General features: G+C 46.3%; 6 protein-coding genes across 6 annotated transcripts; 2 read left to right on the forward strand and 4 right to left on the reverse strand.

Moving 5' to 3' along the window:
- Positions 1-79: 79 nt before the first annotated feature.
- LOC108604125 (protein downstream neighbor of son homolog) lies at positions 80-1,982 on the forward strand. The gene is made up of 3 exons (XM_017993424.2): positions 80-167; positions 225-385; positions 440-1,982. Exons 1-3 carry the CDS (start codon positions 120-122, stop codon positions 1,971-1,973), a joined length of 1,743 nt encoding a protein of 580 aa, XP_017848913.1. The 5' UTR covers positions 80-119; the 3' UTR covers positions 1,974-1,982.
- A 30-nt stretch (positions 1,983-2,012) lies between these two features.
- On the reverse strand, positions 2,013-2,634 carry LOC108604129 (DNA-directed RNA polymerases I, II, and III subunit RPABC2). Its single transcript, XM_017993428.1, has 2 exons — positions 2,543-2,634; positions 2,013-2,485 (listed from the first exon to the last, which is right to left on the reverse strand). Exons 1-2 carry the CDS (start codon positions 2,569-2,571, stop codon positions 2,113-2,115), a joined length of 402 nt encoding a protein of 133 aa, XP_017848917.1. The 5' UTR covers positions 2,572-2,634; the 3' UTR covers positions 2,013-2,112.
- Positions 2,635-2,727: 93 nt separating this feature from the next.
- LOC108604127 (leucine-rich repeat extensin-like protein 2) lies at positions 2,728-4,543 on the reverse strand. The gene has a single exon (XM_017993426.1). It carries the CDS (start codon positions 3,610-3,612, stop codon positions 2,743-2,745), a length of 870 nt encoding a protein of 289 aa, XP_017848915.1. The 5' UTR covers positions 3,613-4,543; the 3' UTR covers positions 2,728-2,742.
- A 12-nt stretch (positions 4,544-4,555) lies between these two features.
- Positions 4,556-5,511, reverse strand: LOC108604128 (mediator of RNA polymerase II transcription subunit 15). The gene is made up of 2 exons (XM_017993427.2): positions 5,426-5,511; positions 4,556-5,363 (listed from the first exon to the last, which is right to left on the reverse strand). Exons 1-2 carry the CDS (start codon positions 5,427-5,429, stop codon positions 4,576-4,578), a joined length of 792 nt encoding a protein of 263 aa, XP_017848916.1. The 5' UTR covers positions 5,430-5,511; the 3' UTR covers positions 4,556-4,575.
- Positions 5,512-5,703: 192 nt separating this feature from the next.
- On the forward strand, positions 5,704-8,934 carry LOC108604720 (G-protein-signaling modulator 2). Its single transcript, XM_017994297.1, has 3 exons — positions 5,704-6,614; positions 6,676-7,257; positions 7,313-8,934. Exons 1-3 carry the CDS (start codon positions 5,940-5,942, stop codon positions 7,991-7,993), a joined length of 1,938 nt encoding a protein of 645 aa, XP_017849786.1. The 5' UTR covers positions 5,704-5,939; the 3' UTR covers positions 7,994-8,934.
- A 116-nt stretch (positions 8,935-9,050) lies between these two features.
- LOC108603597 lies at positions 9,051-17,679 on the reverse strand. Its single transcript, XM_017992539.1, has 6 exons — positions 17,651-17,679; positions 15,377-15,551; positions 12,770-13,851; positions 12,249-12,711; positions 10,475-12,121; positions 9,051-10,418 (listed from the first exon to the last, which is right to left on the reverse strand). Exons 2-6 carry the CDS (start codon positions 15,483-15,485, stop codon positions 9,130-9,132), a joined length of 4,590 nt encoding a protein of 1,529 aa, XP_017848028.1. The 5' UTR covers positions 15,486-15,551; positions 17,651-17,679; the 3' UTR covers positions 9,051-9,129.
- Between the last annotated feature and the right edge of the window lie 1,372 nt (positions 17,680-19,051).

Consider the following 19,051-nt stretch of genomic DNA (forward strand, 5'->3'; position numbering starts at 1 on the left):
AATACAAAAACAAAACAAAAGATTCGGTTTCGCGGCAAAAAAAATCTTTAGACATGTTTTATTTAATCTAAATGCTGCAGCCCATTTAAATTTATCTTATTTATTTTAACATTTGCATCATGTCAAGCGAAACAGGCTTAAACTCAAACTGGACGCGTCCCGATGATGTGAGTATGAAATGCCACCTAATCAAAAACCGTCTTAAGCAATTTTGCAATTTACAGTTTATTAAGCTGCAACGATTGAAACAGAAGAAGAAACAATTGGCAGCACGTGTAAGCAACAACAATAACAACAACAATAAACGTGTTGAATTAGATGAAAATGATAGAAGTAAGCTGCTGGAGGCCAAAATAGCTCAAAAGCGAAAGAATCCATTTGCCAAGTAAGTGTGTGATGGCCATCAGCTGTTTGACTACATTTATAAACAGTTTAATAGATCAACAGACTGTGCAAAAAAGCCGAAAACTGAAGAGATTCAAAATGCAGCTAAATCAACGCCTGACTCTTTTGTTCGCGATACACCGACGCGTCCGCCACCCGCCAATTTGGTGCTAAAAAAGTTCGATGCCCAGGCTTTTGCGAAGCTCCTGCAACAGGAGCATGCTAAGCAAGCAGACGAGGACGATGATGCTGCATTGGCCGCTCGACAGCTGCATACCTCACATTTGCCAATGGACTGGTGTCTTAAGACACGCGTGCGCTTCTTTTGTCCTACAGAGCTGCCCTCCACACAGCTAAAAACGTCTCAGTTGGCCAGTGGGATGACAAGTTTTGTGCGTTGCTTTGACACAAATCAGTCGGAAAGTACATTGGATATATCGGATGCCACGCGCTTTAATCAATGCACTTACTATTGGCAACATCCGCATCTGCCCTGGATGACGCTCTTCCCACGGAATTCAAAGGAGAACACCGGCATCACAATTGGCGAGCGTGAGCGTAAAGCTCTGGCTGAGGAGTGGGACTACAGCTTTCGCGGATTATTTCAGCTGCTACGTGCTCGTCAGTGTCCGTATTTTTATCTGTGCGCCAACTCCTTTACGGTGCTTTTTCGTGCTGCTGGCACTTGCGGACGTGCGGAAATGCATGCATTGGTCACACCATCGACACGTGGTATGCGTAACGCGCTGCGCGAAGAAGGCATAGAATACAGCTTGCCCTTGAAAGGCGAAATCACGACTGGTAGTGGGCAGAACAACAGCCTAACCGAGGACACTGAGACAAACCCCGAATCCGTTGATATAGCCAGCACTACAGATACAAATGCACAACTGAATGAAAAAGCAGTGCCTGCTGAGGATGGCGACGACGACGATGATGATGATGCCTGGCTGGAAAGCTTGGGTGTCGATGAACGTGAGTTACGACGCATACAAACCACACACGCCAGAAAGCTGCAGGCCGCTGAAATGAGCGTGGATTTTAGTGACAATTCGTTGCTCCTAATAGAGGGTGTTGAATGCCAAGGCTTCTTTAGCTATATACTTAATGCAAAGAGCACCATTACAAGTGTAGGTCGCTTGGCAGGCGTGCCACCAACTTTATTGTCACCCGTTGCATTTCCGAAGGCCACAATGCAGCACTTAGTGCCGCGCTCCAAGCAAGTGCGACTCGATGGCGTGGATTATCACAGCATAGATATCAAAGGTCTGTTGCTGCCAACATTCCTACCCAGCGTTGCGGCGCTACTTTGTGAGACGCGTCAAATGTTTAGTGCTACATTGGCCAGCAGCACTAACACATTATCCTTTAGCAAAGCCACGCAAAAGTTGTTGGATACTTCTCCATGCGAGGCAAAATCCGCTGGTGAACAAGACACTGGATCTCATCAGGTGTTTGGCGAACAAAATCTTTCCGAATGTGGTCTGTTGCCGGCTGTTGTGAGCTCTATTTGCAAAACAGGTCAACATGCAGTCGGCTTGCTGGAGCGCGTTTGCTATCAGCGTGGCGACGGATTCGCTTGGAGCTGATCACCTAGCACAGACTTACAAAATACATTGTTTCTGCAATTTCTAGGCAACTTGTTTTTAATTGTATGTATATTCGTTATAGTAATAAATCTCTAATAGCTATCCAGATGCAGGCTTCTGTCTTAATATCTATCCCCAGCTAGTTGTCCACCATAATGAGCTCGTCTATGCTCCAGTCCTCGTATGAGTGGTCGGGCAGATATCGGCGGATTATAATAGGAATTTTCTTTTGCTTGAGCTCCTTCATTGCTATCTGCAGTGGATCCGTTTCACCATCCAGCTCGACCATAATCGGCGCACACATAGCAATCTGCAGAGCACGTGTGCCCAGTACTCGCGCTCGCTCGTATTTTGTCATATACTTGGTTGTAATGCGCTTAGACTTGGGCACACCACCGCCTCCAGCGGTACCGGTGGCTATTATTTCAATGTTGTCTACTTCTTCTTCTTGTGCAATGTCATCATCCACATCCACGTCCTGGTCCACATCATCGAAATCATCAGCGCCCACACTGAAAACGAGCACTCATTAATAAAATGCTATTGCGCACCGTTTTATATTTACTTACTCATCGTTATCATAGTCGCCATCATCCATTTTTGGTTGTTTTTCTTTTAATATTTAATAAACAAAATTTCCGCAACGTACTTCTGCACGCTTCTCCGCTGCTTCTTCTTACTTTAATGTTATTGTGGCGGTCGGCCGATTAGCTGTCCTATCGTACACTGCTGCCCTACCGTTCCGAACGGTTGGTCAACTGTTGAGTTATCAACCGGCGCGACGGTGAGGACAGGGAGTGTATCTAACGGAATCAGATCTATCAGTTATTGAAGGGCGTCTTTTACAGTTTCTCTGCGTAGGCATAAATTGTGGATGCGGACACGGACACGGATTGGGCTGGTGTGGAAAGATATGTGGAGAGGGCGGTGGAGGATATGGATAAGGATAGGCAGATGGTGGTGGTGGTGGTGCTTGCGCTTGGTAAGTAGTCCCCGGATCATAGTCATAATCAACGCATGTGCGTATACTAACATTTCTTCGGCGCCCAGTAGTACCTCCAATTCCAGCGTGATCTCGATCAAATCTGTTTAAATCAAAATTGCCCATTGGATTGCCAATTTGTGGTTGCATAGTATGATTATAGTATGGATCGCTTGGAGCTTCAATACAATTATTAATAGACTGGATGGCTGGCTGGAAGGGGGCTACCTGACCAGGTGGAGGCTGAGGTGGATAGTAAGCGGGTGGCTGTGGACGTGCCATTACCTGGGATACTGGACCAGCATCATATGCAGCACAGGAACAACAGCTGGGAGGTTGCTCAATTCGAGGCTCTTTTGGACAGCAACAGCTTTTGCGTTCTAGACGGCGTCTTGGTGGGGGATCTGGCTCCCGCACAACCAAAGGATAACAGCATGTCTGTTCGGATTTGTTGGATGGGCTACAGGAACAGCCGCTGCTAGTGGCAGATGGTTTCCTGCGGCAGGTTCTCCGCGTAGAACTTCGCGAAGTAGGAGGTAAGCGCGGACAGTAGCATCCACCTTCTGTAGCACACCGACGAGCGCCTGGTCTTGGTGGCGGATTTGCATAGCAGGGAGTGCGATAGACAAAGCAATGCCGACTGCATTTTCGACGCATTTTGCACTGATTTATGTTGCAGGCGTTGGTGCAACGATTTCACGTTGTTTTGTATTATTGACCATGAGTAAGACTAAAAATTTTTCTGACTGTAAATTTTAACATTTTTCAAGCTGCCGAATCATATTATATCCAAGTTGAAGTAATTGTAACGCCTACTGAGATCGATATACTTTATGTATCATTGTATGCTGCATTTTTTTTGTTTTCTTCGCTGACAGCCATACTGCAGATTGGGGTTTCTTTTTGATTCTGTGCTATGTGCTGGTGCTCCACATTTTATACGTATGATCTGGGGCTGTACACTCGTGGGTGGTACAGGCACCGCACAATGGCATTTCGGATTGGGTGGCTTCGGCTGTGCCATACTTCAACAGTTACCATCAACAGAAGTAGCTGTAGCTATTCATACAACTATCTGAAAGCTTTAATTTTTTTTTTTTTTGATTGTGTTACTATATGCCGGCATTGAATTTATATGGAATTTTGTGTGTTGTACCTAAAATTTCAAAGGCGTACGCCAAGGCATACCTGGATGACAGCCAGCTGGGGAAAGCGGCTCAGCAGTTATTGTATAATGCAACACTTCTTCTTCTTCTTCTGCTGCTGACGACAATGCTTGCACATAGCTCTTTGCTCTGACCGAGAAGCCTTTCGTGGCTTGTCTTGTCTGCCGCATGTTCCCGAGTGAGGGCCGCAGGATGTAGGAACTGGAGCAGGCTGCGGTGGATTACAATAACATCCAGCCTCCGGAGGATGTGCAACTGGCGCCTGGCAATTAGGAGCTTGTGCCTGGCAATTGTTTTGCATGATAGAGCCGCTAATCCCCTTTGGTGTTAAATTTTGTTTTTTGATATTTTCTGTCGTCTCTAATAGTCAGACAATTTTGTTGAGTGTCACAATTTATAAGCATTGTGACTGTTAAGGCCTGCTGCGTTTCTAGTGTTACAGATAGCGCAGCGCTCATTGTATTACGCATTTTTTCTTCTTTTGTCTATCGCCAGCACAATGTCCACACTTCGATGGACCTTGATTCTGATATCGCGATTGGTTCTGGCCGCACGATCTAGCTTGGTTATGCTGGGTAGGCTGTTCCCCACAAGTTACATAGGCATGAGTTGGCTCCCTATATGGTTCTACCTGTTGCGGTGGTGGCAATGGTGGAGGCGCACATTCACAAATGGCTGGCGTCTCTTCTTGTTTGCAAGTGCAGATTTCCTGAGTTCGAACTTTCTCTTCTCGTCTTGGCCTGCTGCATGTGTAATTGTCAGCCAAGGGCGCCTGTTGTGTGCGCGTACGATTGTTGGCGCATAAGCATTCCACATTTGGTTTTTTATTTTGTTGTTGCTGAGGTGGTGGCCCTGCATTGCATTGGGCCAAATTGCATTGGTTTACTGGTATTGCGTTGTTGCATGACACCATTGCAGGCATTTGTGGTTGGAATTGGACATCCTGTTGGTATTGGGGTTGCTGTTGGTATTGTGGTTGCTGTTGGTATTGAGATTGCTGTTGATATTGGGATGGCTGTTGGGATTGAGTAGCCGACTGATATTGAGGCTGCTGCATAGATATGGAGTCCTGCTGTTGCGCTTCCCTTGGCGGCACTACTGATTCCCTTGGCTGCTGCGCCGAAGGTGCTATAGATTCTGTTTGCGGCGGTGGAGGCTGCGGAGAAGGAGTCGCCGATTGAGCTGTCCCGCGCCTCGATCCTGCACCACAAGGACACGTAGTACACTTACCACATGGTTTTGCTGCAGCAATGTGACAAAGTAAATGTATTATTGCATTATTAAGCGCAGTTACCATTACTTACACATATTCAAGCGGGCAAAAGTAAACAATCAAAAAATTTGTTATGTTTTAATTTATATTTTAAAAGCCCAGGCCTAATATTTAAAGTATGGTTTTGAATTTATAAGAAAAGCTACTATTAACAAAATGTATTTAGTAAATGCTTAAGTTGGCGTTAAATTCACGTTTAAATGCAGCGCCATATCATGGAAAGGCCAACGTGCATGACATGTATGATGGCATCATCAGCACACTGTCATCCCCCAAATGAACTTCGGTCACACTGAAAGTGAATCACATCTGCAAAATAACACAAAAAAAGTAGCAATTAATTGAACTTATAAAGCTAAAGCGTAAGTAGAAACGGTTTTAAACTGTGCATGCTGAAAATATGGATAAGGCTTTGTCCTAAGAGTGCATTTCGAAATTAGGAAACGTTATATTTTGCTGCTTTAAAAGTAAATGAAAATATAGGAAGTGCAGTTGAGAGTTCATAAAGGGCGCAGCAACAAACACAGAAAAACAAAAACAAAGCCATGTCTTCGCTTTCCGCATCAGCGGAAAATGTGTCCACAATGGGCATGGGACAGGATTCGAACTCGCATCATGGCTCTGATGGCGGCTCAAGCATGTGTCTGGAGTTGGCGCTGGAGGGTGAGCGTCTCTGCAAAGCTGGCGACTGTCGGGCGGGCGTGGCTTTCTTCCAGGCGGCCATACAAGCGGGTACAGATGATTTGCGAACGCTATCAGCCATTTACTCGCAACTAGGCAATGCTTACTTCTATTTGGGCGACTACACCAAGGCGATGCAGTATCACAAGCACGATTTAACGCTAGCCAAATCCATGAACGACAAGCTGGGTGAAGCCAAATCCTCTGGCAATCTAGGCAACACACTCAAGGTAATGGGACGCTTCGATGAGGCGGCTATTTGCTGCGATCGCCATCTGACGCTAGCACGCCAGCTAGGCGACAGACTCTCTGAGGGACGCGCACTTTACAACCTGGGAAATGTATACCATGCCAAGGGCAAGCACTTGGGTCAGCGTAATCCAGGCAAATTTGGTGATGATGTTAAGGAATCACTCAGCAAGGCAGTAGAGTTTTATCAGGAGAATCTACAGCTGATGTGCGAGATGGGAGATCGCAATGCGCAAGGACGCGCCTGTGGCAACCTAGGCAACACCTACTACCTGTTAGGTGACTTTCAGGTAATATACACACGATGTATACTTGTGATATGGTTTTAATAATGCTTCATCCATTGGACAGGCTGCTATTGAGCATCACCAGGAACGCTTGCGCATTGCGCGTGAATTTGGCGATCGTGCGGCAGAGCGTCGTGCCAACAGCAATCTGGGAAACTCGCATATCTTTTTGGGTCAGTTCGAGGATGCGGCCGACCATTACAAGCGTACACTGGCTCTAGCTGTAGAGTTGGGCGAGCGTGAGGTGGAGGCGCAGTCCTGTTATAGCCTGGGAAACACGTATACGCTGCTGCATGAGTTTGCCATGGCCATAGAGTACCATTCACGTCACTTGGCCATAGCCCAGGAGCTGGGGGACCGCATTGGCGAGGCGCGCGCATGTTGGTCGCTGGGTAATGCCAACTCCGCCATTGGCCAGAATGAGAAGGCGTTGCAGTTTGCCGAAATGCACTTGTCGCTGGCCAAGGAATTACATGACCAGGTTGGCGAGAGCACAGCACGCATTAATATTTCCGATTTGCGTAAGCTGATGGGCATGCCGGAAGCGGACCATACGCCGACACCAGAAGAAGAGCGCTCCAGCGCTTCGGATCATTCAGCCAGCGGGCATCAGTCGGACGGCTCGGAGAACTCACAGGGACGCATGGTAAGTGGCCAAGTAAACAACGCACATTATTTACTAACCAAGTTTCTATGCTTAGGTGCGCGTGCGTCGCCAGAGCATGGAGCAACTGGATTTAATCAAAATCACACCGGATGGCAAACGCGCGCAGGAGGAGAAAAACAAGGCGGGCGCCAGCGTCAACACCAAAGCCAAAGAGGATGACTTTTTCGAGCTACTCTCACGTACGCAGTCTAAGCGCATGGATGATCAGCGCTGCTCCATTAAGATCAATAGTGGTGCAGCCACTGGCGCCACACGCAAGCCGCTGGTGCAGCAGAACTCGCTGTTTGTGGATCCCACCAATCTGCCGGGCCTAAAGTCACCCTCAGCCGCTGGACCAGCAAGCATAGCCCATGGACATTCACATGCACCGCTGCAAAGGAGCGCCACGACTACACAACAGCCGGATGACGCTTTTCTGGACATGTTGATGCGTTGCCAGGGCTCGCGTCTGGAGGAACAGCGTTCCGAGTTGCCACGTGCGCATGTCACCATGGATGCAGAGGCGCCACAACCGGTGCCAGCTGCACCAGCTCGTGGTCGAGGCACCACTGTTCCAGATGAAGATTTCTTTTCATTAATAATGAAAGTGCAAAGTGGACGCATGGAGGATCAGCGTGCCTCGATAACCTTTAATGCGCAGCGTAATGCGCGCGGCCCCAACAACAATAGCAATAGCAACAACAACAGTAACAACAACAATGCTGCTGCCAAGTAAACAACGTCCCATATAAAGTCCAGCTCCAGCAGCGATTTGCATCATTTGTTATACGTACAAGCGATTTATATAGATTTTATTTTAAGATACAAAACACACACACACAAACACACAGCTGAAGAGAGTTTCCATTTAATTAGCGACTAACCAAAAATATACACATAAACATTAAACATACTCACTGGCAACAGTTTGATATTTGAAGAGTTCAATTTGCATGTCAGCTTGTTAAAAACTTTTAAAAGATATTAATGTTTCAATTGCATGCACTTTATGTATTTAACAAAAACATTTATTAATAGTTTAAGCTCGAAATAGTCCAATGAGAATGTTAGATGTTTTTTCTTTCAAACAAACACTGCACTTATATACACTTGGAAGCTATGGGCGCCCACTAAATAATAAGTTATAAACAAATACATACACATACATATATACGTTAGTTATCTAAGCAATTGCATTTTTGCGCTACGAAACTTTCCAAAATTGTAACTACAAGTATTTGCATCTGCATTTTCTTTTTCTATACTCTTAACACTCTAAACATACACTAAGCTACAAAATATACTTTTATTTTTAAACTTTTTAAACAAAGATATTATTAATGAACTCTAAACTCGAAAATTCAAAAGTTGTGGCATAAGTTTACACTAAAAAACGAAACGAAATTGTGTTTATTATATTAAAACTATTGAACTGAAATTGCAAAACATTGAAACTGAAACATGCATGTGCATAAATTTTGCTTGAAAATTGAAAATGAAGCCAAAATTTATTAAGAGTTAAAAATAGTATTGAATGTATTAACAGCAGCTCAGCTCGAACAGCGTTATTCTTGTATTATTAAATAGAATATTCAAAATCAAAAGCAACTGTTTGAAATTAAAACTTGATATCAAACTATAAAGGTTTAATTATGTATTAAATGCTGAATTTAATTGTAATTTACTGTTCATTTCTCTCTCAAATGGGACGGACAGCTGCAATCAAGGCACACCACAGATTATTTATAAAGCTTTATTTATAAATTAAACAACTTAATAATTATATAGTATATAGTAGACTATAGAGCATAATTTATAGCGAGCAGCGACGCTAGCATATTTACAAAGAAATTCTGTACTATGTGTAATGTTCTACGCCTTGGCCTTAATACTCTCTGGTTGTGTGTCGTCCAGCACAAAGATGGGCAGCGAGTAATCCACGGGCTTTTCGCTTTTGGTTGGCGTCTCATACTCATAGATCTTTTGATTGAAGCCTTTGTGCCAGCCACGCTTCAACATGACATAGACGACAAACACGCTGACCAGAAAAGCGGAGCAGCTGGCGAGCACAAACATGGCCAGCTGCACGGATTCATCCTCGGCATGCACTGCCTGCGCCTGCGGCGTCGCCGCAGTGCGATGTATGAAGTGTGAACGCGTTAGATCCGCTTGATAGAGTCCGTTGACCAGCTGGAATTCACCAGCTGAAATGGCGCTCTCAATAGCAAAAGCAAGATCCACCTTGGCCGCATGATGCAGCTCAAAGCGCACGATAACGGAGCCGTCGAAGTTCTCCTGCACGCGCAGATTCTCCAGCACATCGCCCAGCAGCTGCAGCAGCTCACGCTTGATGGCATCATAGACATTACGCACACTGCGTCCGCTGCTGTTGCTCATATGCAGCTCAATGGCCACTGCCTCAATGGGCACCACCTCGCAGTGCCTGTCGCCTTGGCCAAAGATGTGTGTGGACTGCAGCTGATTGCCAGCGGCATCCACGCACCAGCAGCTGCGTCCATTGCACTGCAGCGGCTTGAAGGCGCCCGCATCGTCACAGCTTACGGGAAAGCTTGCGGTCTTGGCCAAAGCCTGGCAACGTGTGCTCTTCACCTGCAGCGGCTGCAACGTGCTGGACTCCACGCTTAGCTGCGAGTCCAACAGCGAATTGGCCAACTCCAACTCCAAGTTGCGTCCGCTGATCATCTCGGGCGCGGCTGTGCTCTGTGGCAGCAGCAGCTGCTGCTCCAGCTCATCAAAGTCCATCTCCTGGTTCACATCGTTCAGCAGCGTTAGTTGACCTATCAGCTGCTCCATCAGCGGATCTCCCGCATCAGACAAGTGCTGGCGATTACGCGCCTGCCGACTATTGCAGCTGGGCTCCTGGTCACGTGTCAACGAGCCCTTGAGCGGCGCACCCTTGCGATCTGCACACCAGCAAACGCCATAGGGCGTCGCCTGCTCCTGTGAGCTGGCAAAGGCGCGACTGATTACTTCTGTGGGGCGTGGCAGACTAGAGAGTGCAGGCTGCTTGCCCAGACACTGCACTGGACTCCAGTGACCAGTAACGGGATCACAGCGTGGCTGGAACCAAACCGAAGAGTGTCCAGTGCGTTGGGCTGCCAAACTGTTCTTGACTTTCAAGCGTTCGCATTGGGTAAGCACTACAAAAAGACAGAGTTAAGTTGGAGCGCTATAAGCTAGCGGAATCAATGCTCACCTGGACACACAGAGTTGCAGGCGAGTTCGTTGTGGAATAGATTCTTGGTCTGGCAGCTGGCGGCGTCCAAGTCAATGTTGACAGCCAGACACTTGTTGGCCTTGGGACTGAAGCGATAGCGTGTGCTGTTGTGGGTGGAACTGGCGCTGGCGAGGCACAGCTTGTCCTGCGATTCGAAGCAGACATCGCGCGTTTTGGCGCAGCAGACGCCACGATTGCTGACTGGATTAAGCTGACAGCTGTGGGTGCTGGGACAAGCCTCCTGCTCATTGTGGGGACCACAGCTGACATCTAGACCGCCTTGTTGGAGCGGCTTACCTTCAGCGCAGACGGATTCACGACGTGGCACACATATGGGCAGCTTGGGACAAGGCGCATCCACGCACTCGACGCTGATGAGCTGGCACTCCTCATCGACGGCGCAGCTGAGTTCATCGCAGTAGTTGCGACAGGCGCAAGTGGGACAGCCATGCTCATCCGACTGGTAGCCGCTCTCGCAGCTCAGACTGCAGTTCGACTGTGGGCAGGCAAAGCTGGAGTTCGCCTTACAGACAGGCTTAGACGGCGCCTCTACTTTGGTGCCCGCCAGCTGCTGGCCTTGAGCATCCACGCACCAGCACTGACCCGCAGGCGAGCACTGCACCTGCTCCCAGGCACCGGTTTGGGCATCACACTGGGCTATATGCATTTGACGCGCGGGTATGCCCAGCTCGGAGCTCTGATGCAGCTGCACAGATTGCAGATGCTGGCAGGCGGTCTTCAGCTGCGGCTCCACGCACTGCGTGCCACAGCCATTGGAGCAGCAGCGTCTGGAGCCGGCGCAATGCGCATCCGTGCGGCATTCATAGGCACAGCTATCCGTAGGGCCAGGTGGCACCAGATACGGACACTGACCGGGCTTGCGCGGCAGACAGGCCGGCACTGGTGGACAATACTCGCCCTCGCAGCTGACATCCACTATGCGGCATTCCTTGCCCTCGCCGCAGTTGGTCACGCCCTCGCAAGGATCACGACACTGACAGGCTGGACAACGTGTCTCCGCATCCAAAGCAAAGCCGTACTCACAGCCCATGCGACAGGTTAGATCCAGGCAATCCAATTGCTCACGCAGCTGCTGACAGCTCTCCAGGCTTACATTGAAGCCACGTGACTGGGGAATTTCTGTGCCAAAGCTATCCACGCACCAGCACTGTTCCACCTCCAGCTCCACAAGTTCCTCATCCGCTGCTGCTACGTTCGGGCGCTTGGACGCCGGCAGCACCTTCTTCAAATCAGTTTCAAACAATTGCTGCTGGCCCAGATGCTGACCCATGTCTATGACCTTGGCGCTGCGCGCCATCACCGGCGCTGCCACCTGCACCTTGAGCAGACTGTCATCCACGCGATACAGCTTCAGTCGCTCTGCCTCGCGTCTGCTGCGCTTGGGCGCTCCAGCGCTGGCGCTGCTCAGCAGCATGCGCATACGTCTTATGGTGTTCTCCTCCAGAATCTTGCGCTGCTCCGCGCGTGTCACGCGTATCTTGCGCAGCTCACACTGCCTGGGCTGATAGTCACCCTCCTCATTGCACATGGGCGCCGCAATGGCCAGCTGCATGCCTTCCTCCGTGCCCTCCATGCGCTCCGAAAAGTCGCGCAGATATTCACACACTGCAAACAAAATAAAGAGAATTCTTCAATAAAGTTACAATAAGTGGATTTCACGTTCATGTATTAAGTTACTCTAAATAAATGTACATAATAAATATGAAAATTAATATAAAATGGATTTACTTACTCGTTTGCTGGCGTGTCGTTGACTCCTCCGTTGGACTGCTCTGTTCTGCTTCGGGCTCGGGCAATGGGCAGCAGACGCTTTCAGTGTCGCGATGCAGCTTGGTGCACTTGTAGTCCGCTGGGCACATGATGCGATTGCTCATGGCGCGTCCTTGCTTGGCCTGCGACTCTGGCTCGGGCTCAAAGAAAGCTCTGGGCTGGAAGCTGCGTGCCTGACGCTCTTGCTCTTCAAAGCAGTACATGAGCTCAGCGCTGGCGGCGTCTGTGAGCGGTGTGCCCACAGTGCAGGGATTGGAGTAAGCCAAATCGGGTTTACAAATGGGCCAAGAGGCGCAGAGTGCGCTGGAGCCGGAGCTGGATTCGCAAGCAGGATCGGTGGCCACCTCGCAATGTGAGCCAATGGCGCACTTGAAGCCCTCGCAGGGCTCCGCGCACTCGCAGCTGGGACAGCCATTGTGATCGTTCTAAAGTGAATATGGGAGTAAGTGAGGAATTAAATGGACGGACTGTGCTGGGACTTACCTTGAAGCCATATTCACAGATGGCGGCGCAGATGTTTGTATCGCATTGTTGCATTTGGAAACTGCGCGCGTAGCTGCGGCTTATCATGTTCTCCCAGCCATCGCAGTTGACTGTCTGGGCAGCGCCCATGGACTCCTTGATCTTGTGGCCTGTGCGCGGATCTACGCACCAGCAGACGAGGCCATTGCGTGAGCACTGCCTAGGCGCATACTGTCCGCCGGGTCCGTTGCAGTCCGGCACATAGCCGCGTCCCTCGCGCTCACTGATGGCCAGCACATTGGCCAAAGCTCGTGCTTGATGGCAGCCGGTGACATTGTTGGGCTGCTGGCAATTGAACTGGCAGCCCTTGCTGAAGCAACACTTGTCCATATTACGGCACTCCAGATCGTGCGTACAAGGCGCGCCACACATGTAGCCAGTGCGCTCACTATGCGGCGTCTGCTCGGGTGCGGGACATACGCCCGGCTTCTGGAAGTTCAGTGCGCTGGGACAGCAGACGCCATAATCGTTGCCAGACTCCACCAGGCACTGATACAGCGGCGGGCACTGTGGCTTGCCGGCATCCAGGCCACATAGGAAGGGTCTAACGCTATCGTCGATGGCCAGCGGCAATCCGGCGGGGCAGTAGTTGGCCAGCGAGCGCGCTTTCTTGCACGTGGGCAACGGCGGACACGGCTCCGACTTGCATTGCACTTCCTGCAGCTGACAGGACTGTCCATTGGGGCAATCGATGCTGTCGCAGGGATCACGGCAACGGCAGACAGAGCAACCTGTGGCTGGATCTCGCGCAAAGCCCGAGGGACAAAACATGCGGCAGGCGGAGGCGGCACAGTGCGCCGGCTCCTCACAGCGCACATGGACGCGACTCTCGTTGCGTGTGCCGGGCAACTCCACACCATACTCGTCTATGCACCAGCAATCCTCGCCAGCGCGTTCGTTGGCACATTGTATGGACTCGAACTCACCGCTCTTGCGGCAGCGTGGTATTCTCACCTTGGCGGCGCCTCCATTGGGCTGCAGCGCCTTGGCGCGTCTGGATTCGGCGCGTCGCAGATGCTGGCAGGCACTTAGGTTGGCATTGCCTGCAAATATAGTTTGACATACTTGCGTGTTATTCAACTGCAGCGGCAATAAATAAACAAAAAAAACAAAAAACCCAGCGCCAACTTTAGTTTCACTTTTGAGCGAACGAACGTGACGCGTTCAATTTTCAAGCGAAAACAACAAAAAAACAAAACTATTTGAACAAATGGCTTTGCCGACGGCAATGCGCGCTGGCTGTTGTTGTTTGCTATTTGGCATTTTGGCCCTCAGCTCAGGGCCAGGCTACAAAGCGCGCGCTTTGTATGGCCCACGCGGCGTATGCGCAATTTGTAAATTTACCATTTGCTCTAATCAAGCGCCCACCCACTGTTTTAGTCAAGTTAAGTCATTGTCTAGTGCTCCTTTGACCATTTAATGCTTATGTAATTGCTTAAAGCTGAACGATATTGCTCATACGCAACGTTACCCGCTCTTTTGCATTTCGCAATTGGGCGATGCGCCTCAGTTGACTGCACGGCAAAGCTTGTGTTATGCACGCCTGTGCATGTGTGTGTGTGTGTGTAAGCTGACTATCAATGAACCTGGCCAACACTTGCAGCTAAAAGTTCAACAACACTCGATTATTTATTTATAGGCCCATTAGTATTAATCGGCTCAACTTGAGTTAATTTTCATACTAAACATTTTTAAGCAAATTTAATTTTTAGCTGTCTCCAATAATTTTTTAATCTTATCTTATAATTTCTTTACTCTTTGAGCTTGTCTCTAAATTCGAGCTAGGCCGATTAATTCTATGATTGTCTTATAATTTAGAATTTATTATAATTATGCGAATTGCTAGATTGAAATTACAAACATGTGCGTGGAAGTTTTACTTTCATTATAATGATTTATTTTTTGCTAGAAATTTCTCGCATTTATTAAATGAAAGTTTTTATTTATTTACTTGGCATATGTGCATGAATGAAAACAAAGACAGGCGGCCAATTTAAGGCAGCAGCAACAACAGCAGCAAGAGAGTGGCATTCTAGCTGTGGCGAAATCAAGTTTGTCGCCTAAGTCTTTCGTTTGCTGTCAGGCCCCAAGCGTAACGAAAACGAAAACAAATGCGCGCATAGACAAAGGAGAGGGGGCAAAAGGGTTGCAGCTGCTTGTAGATTGACCGACTGACACACACACACACACACACACACACAAAGTGTGTGACAGAGGCTCCACTGTAGTTAAAGTCTTAACGGTTTCTGCACGTTTCAAGTTCGTGCCGCGCAAGTCTTTTGGCCTAAGCGCTTTTTAATGATTGCCGTGCTATATTTAGCACCTAGAGTTCTACACGAATTGCCACACACCGCACGCTAATTGCCGCATGCATGTGGCAACAACTGCAACTGCAACAATTGCAATTGGTTTTTGTTTTGTTTACTTTTAACGAGCGAACGGCTGCACGTCCATCTAAGTTGCTCCACATTTTTTAAGCCAAAAAGTTCATTGACTTGCCAAAAAAGAAGTTAAACATAACGAAAATCAGCGCAAAGAGTCATTGACCAAAGCGTCTTATGTACTTACCCGTGTTGCGTTTTGCCTCTGTCTCTGCCACTTGCCACTGCAACAGCAGGCAGAGCAGCAGGCTGCCTGTAAATAATTTGAGCCAACGCTGATCACAATGCTGCGCCATATTCAGAGTTGCAACGCATGCAGAAACAACAACAAAAGTTGCCCAAAATATAAAATTTCCTGTTTGCTGCAAATAAAAGAGAAAAAGCAATGAAAAATATGTATGTATGTGTGGGTGTGTGTGTGTGTGTCACGTTTGACGTCACACATGGTAGGGCGAGCTTATGAGACCGCAACTGCGCATGAGAAATTTAAATATTCAAATGCAAACAATATAATACTTTCACTAGACAATTTATGTTGTTGCTGTTGTTGTTGTTGCTTTTGTGGCATACATTTGCATGCGCTGTTAACTAAAGAATGCAACAAACTGAAACTAAAACAAAACATAGCATAATTTATATTGCGCAATAGACAAACAGGCGGAAGCGTTGCCTAGACCAAAGTTCAGAGTGCACTTCGCTTTGAAGTCTTTTTGTCAGCTGCTGTGCCTTCAACTTCAACTTCAACTTCATCACACTCAACGCCAAGTTGAACAGCTTGTGTGTATGGCGTGTGATTAATCTTTGGCGCTCGCTTTCACTTTGGCAAGCAATCGCAGTAGCAATAACAACAACAACAGCAGCAGCAGCAACTAGCTGTGCATGCTTCATGCCACTTATTTTTGCCAGCACTGTATAAAAAAAAATTCACTTTTTTTTACTTGCTTAAATTTCATGCGTTTTCCGGTCCATTGAAATTGGTTGTTGTTGGAGTTATTGTCGTTGGAATTTTCTCTAATTATAGCTTTGGTCAATCCCAAACAGCTGATCACTCTACTAATGACAAATATAACGAGCTCGTAAAAAAAAGGTTTGTTGCTTAAGTCTTTTGTTTGCTTTGGGGTGAAAACAGTTTTTGGCAGCAAGTACGCGCATTTCTCCTACAACAACAACAACAACAAGAGACAACACGGAACTACAGCTAAACCCAAAAAATAAAACAACAAAAACCTTGCGGCAGTTTTTGAAATTTTATGTTGTATTTTTTTTTTTCATTGCAAGGTTCTGCAAAACGAGGCCAACTAGCTAGCGTTAGTGGTAATTGCTGGTGCTACCACCTGCAACATTTTCACAAAAATAAAATAACAGTTGCTAGCCACGTTTTAAATGAAAGCAGCTGCAAAAAAAAGGCACTTTATGCTGAACTTGTGTAGATTTCACCAAAAAAAAAAAAGCGGCAGCAACCAAAGCCTGTCTGCGGCAACTCATTTAAGCCAGTTTAAGCGCAGTTTTGACCCTGCCACATTAGCTGCCACCAAACTCACAGTGTGTGACAGTTAGTAGAGTGTAAAGTTTAACGCTTTGACGCCGTATTGAGGTCACATGTCAAGCGTAAGTACATTATGCTCTTAAAGGGCCTCGCGTGGGCTGCTCAAGCATTTTAAGGTGTTTCCTCGCCGCCGCCTAAGCCGCTTTTGTGGCAACTACTCAATGTGTAGCAAGTTTGGCCCAAATTTGTGCTGTGCTGAGTCATGTTTTTGGTTTTCGGCTTATTATTGCGTGTGCACTCATTTGCGAAATGTTCCAACATTAACTACAAACTATAACTAAAGCTCTGCCTAACGGTGCTTGCGCTTGGACTAATGTTCAGCTGAAAGTTTTATTATTGGATGAACTGATTTTGTGACTATTAGATAATTATTTACAAGTGTTTAAGACTTACGCAACAAATTTTTGTTGTGTCTGCTTCATAATTGCAGCAAACAATTATTTGTATTGTTAAGTTAGTAATAAACTTAATGAATGCTATTCAACTGGCTATTTTTAAATAGTGTAACAAAAATAAATTGATATAAATTTATATGAAATTTGATAATGTAATTTGTGTCAAGCTGAATTAAGTTTATGAAAAAATTAGTGAAACACAAATTTAATCGACAATTTAAAATAGTAAAGTTGACAAAACTACTTTAGATTTAGGTTATATGACTAAACAATACTAATGTTTAATAAATTTAATTTTAAGCAGTATGCTTTAGTCATTGTTGATGATACCCACGCCATAACGTAAATATTTATTATATTCACAACTGCGCAAATATTTATTGTTAATACATATATTCTAAATGTCGCGAGTTGACTTTGAGTATTTGTCAATTGACATATTTACGATTGGCACATTAAAGTTCCAGGTTTCGATTTCAATTTACAAGATAAAACGTCAATGGGGCATTGCTCAACAAACCTGTTAACTGATTTTGTGTTGTTGTTGGTGTAGCTGCTAATCCAATCCAATATATAAAAAGTGAAATTATGGGCTCGTTGTGTTTTATTTTTTTGGTTAGTGCTTTAATCCAAGTGCACGGGCTGGCTTTAAATTGCAATTTTCACAATTTCACTAAAAATACTCACACTTATACACTTGAAGACCAAACACTAGTCGTAGTGCTGGCTTTAAATTATAATTTTTTGTTGGTTTTCACTTTGCACACACACAGTTGAAAAACTCTCTCGTATATATGTGTATATATATTTTTATAACTTATTTTTGTTTAAGTTGCGCGCGCGCGTTTCGATTCAAAAAATTCGCGTGTGACTTCAACGACGTACACTGTGCATCTGAGCTTGAGTTTTGCTGTTGCCATGGCTCTTAGCCCCAGCCGCTCTCTGGTTCGATGCGAACATGTCGCACTGCATAGCCGAAAACCTTGTGTTGGGAAATTTTGTATATTTTTGGAAACGCTTTGCAATTGCGCGTCACACTTAGTGCGATGGGTTCTCAAGCTTTTTTGATTCATAAAGTTCAGTTAATGTCACTTGAGTCCGCAGTGCGTGTTAGCCTTCGGTTTAGTGCCTTGGCTGAAATGGGGTAAAACCGTTTGAGTCAACTCAAGTGCGTCAATTGCTATAGCAAGATCTGGTTTTGGCAGCAAGGGCGCTAGTTTTGATTTTTAATGATTGATTATGTCTATATAGCTCGCATATTATGACAACATTTTATGCGCTTTTGTTTGCTCTTGCTGCTTCCGCTTCGCTTAAACATTTCGCACGGTGCTGGCTTTCTTCTTAAAATTCATTATTGTCATCTTCATCTGCTGCTCGTTTGCATTAATGTATGTTGGCGCGGCTATTATTAATTTAAATGCAGCGCTTCGAGTTCCGCCTTGAAAAAAGAAAGAAAGGGCGTTGGAAATAATGATAGTGTACCCAATTTTTCTTTAGACTGCGCTTACATCAATTTTGTATGTCAATTACAACTACTTAGAGTAAAATATAAAATTGAAAGCAAGTTTAAATTGGCTTGTAGCAGAATTTGTTTTTAAAATTGTTATATTGAAAAACGTTAGCTGAAAAGAAATATTACATGTGCTCAATAAAGTGTTTAAAAAATTACTGCAAGTATATATTTTTTAAATAAACTCAATTTCAATTTAAGTTGTGTTAATTGCTCTTCCAAGACCTCACACAATCTGAAATCGCGCGCAACTTTTTAGCCGGACATGAAGCTGACTCATGGCCCCGGCTTCCAACTTGTCTTAGTTCGCATCGGTGGTCGATTATATGGTGAAAGTGAAAGTTCTGTGCGCACGCATTTCGTGGTAAGAAGAAGAAGCAGCAGCAGCAGCCTCAATATTCAACAGCTGCT

Source organism: Drosophila busckii, chromosome 3R, assembly GCF_011750605.1.
Source record: "Drosophila busckii strain San Diego stock center, stock number 13000-0081.31 chromosome 3R, ASM1175060v1, whole genome shotgun sequence".
Lineage (NCBI taxonomy): Eukaryota > Metazoa > Arthropoda > Insecta > Diptera > Drosophilidae > Drosophila > Drosophila busckii.

Coding starts and splice junctions, on each gene's coding strand:
- LOC108604125 (XM_017993424.2), top strand. CDS start 120: ATGTCAAGCGAAACAGGCTTAAACTCAAACTGGACGCGTCCCGATGAT. Junction 168..224: donor ACTGGACGCGTCCCGATGAT/GTGAGTATGAAA, acceptor TGCAATTTACAG/TTTATTAAGCTGCAACGATT. Junction 386..439: donor CGAAAGAATCCATTTGCCAA/GTAAGTGTGTGA, acceptor ACAGTTTAATAG/ATCAACAGACTGTGCAAAAA.
- LOC108604720 (XM_017994297.1), top strand. CDS start 5,940: ATGTCTTCGCTTTCCGCATCAGCGGAAAATGTGTCCACAATGGGCATG. Junction 6,615..6,675: donor ACCTGTTAGGTGACTTTCAG/GTAATATACACA, acceptor TCCATTGGACAG/GCTGCTATTGAGCATCACCA. Junction 7,258..7,312: donor AGAACTCACAGGGACGCATG/GTAAGTGGCCAA, acceptor TTCTATGCTTAG/GTGCGCGTGCGTCGCCAGAG.
- LOC108604129 (XM_017993428.1), bottom strand. CDS start 2,571: ATGGATGATGGCGACTATGATAACGATGA. Junction 2,486..2,542: donor GGCGACTATGATAACGATGA/GTAAGTAAATAT, acceptor GCTCGTTTTCAG/TGTGGGCGCTGATGATTTCG.
- LOC108604127 (XM_017993426.1), bottom strand. CDS start 3,612: ATGCGTCGAAAATGCAGTCGGCATTGCTTTGTCTATCGCACTCCCTGC.
- LOC108603597 (XM_017992539.1), bottom strand. CDS start 15,485: ATGGCGCAGCATTGTGATCAGCGTTGGCTCAAATTATTTACAGGCAGC. Junction 13,852..15,376: donor AGAGGCAAAACGCAACACGG/GTAAGTACATAA, acceptor CTATATTTGCAG/GCAATGCCAACCTAAGTGCC. Junction 12,122..12,248: donor AACGACACGCCAGCAAACGA/GTAAGTAAATCC, acceptor TTTTGTTTGCAG/TGTGTGAATATCTGCGCGAC.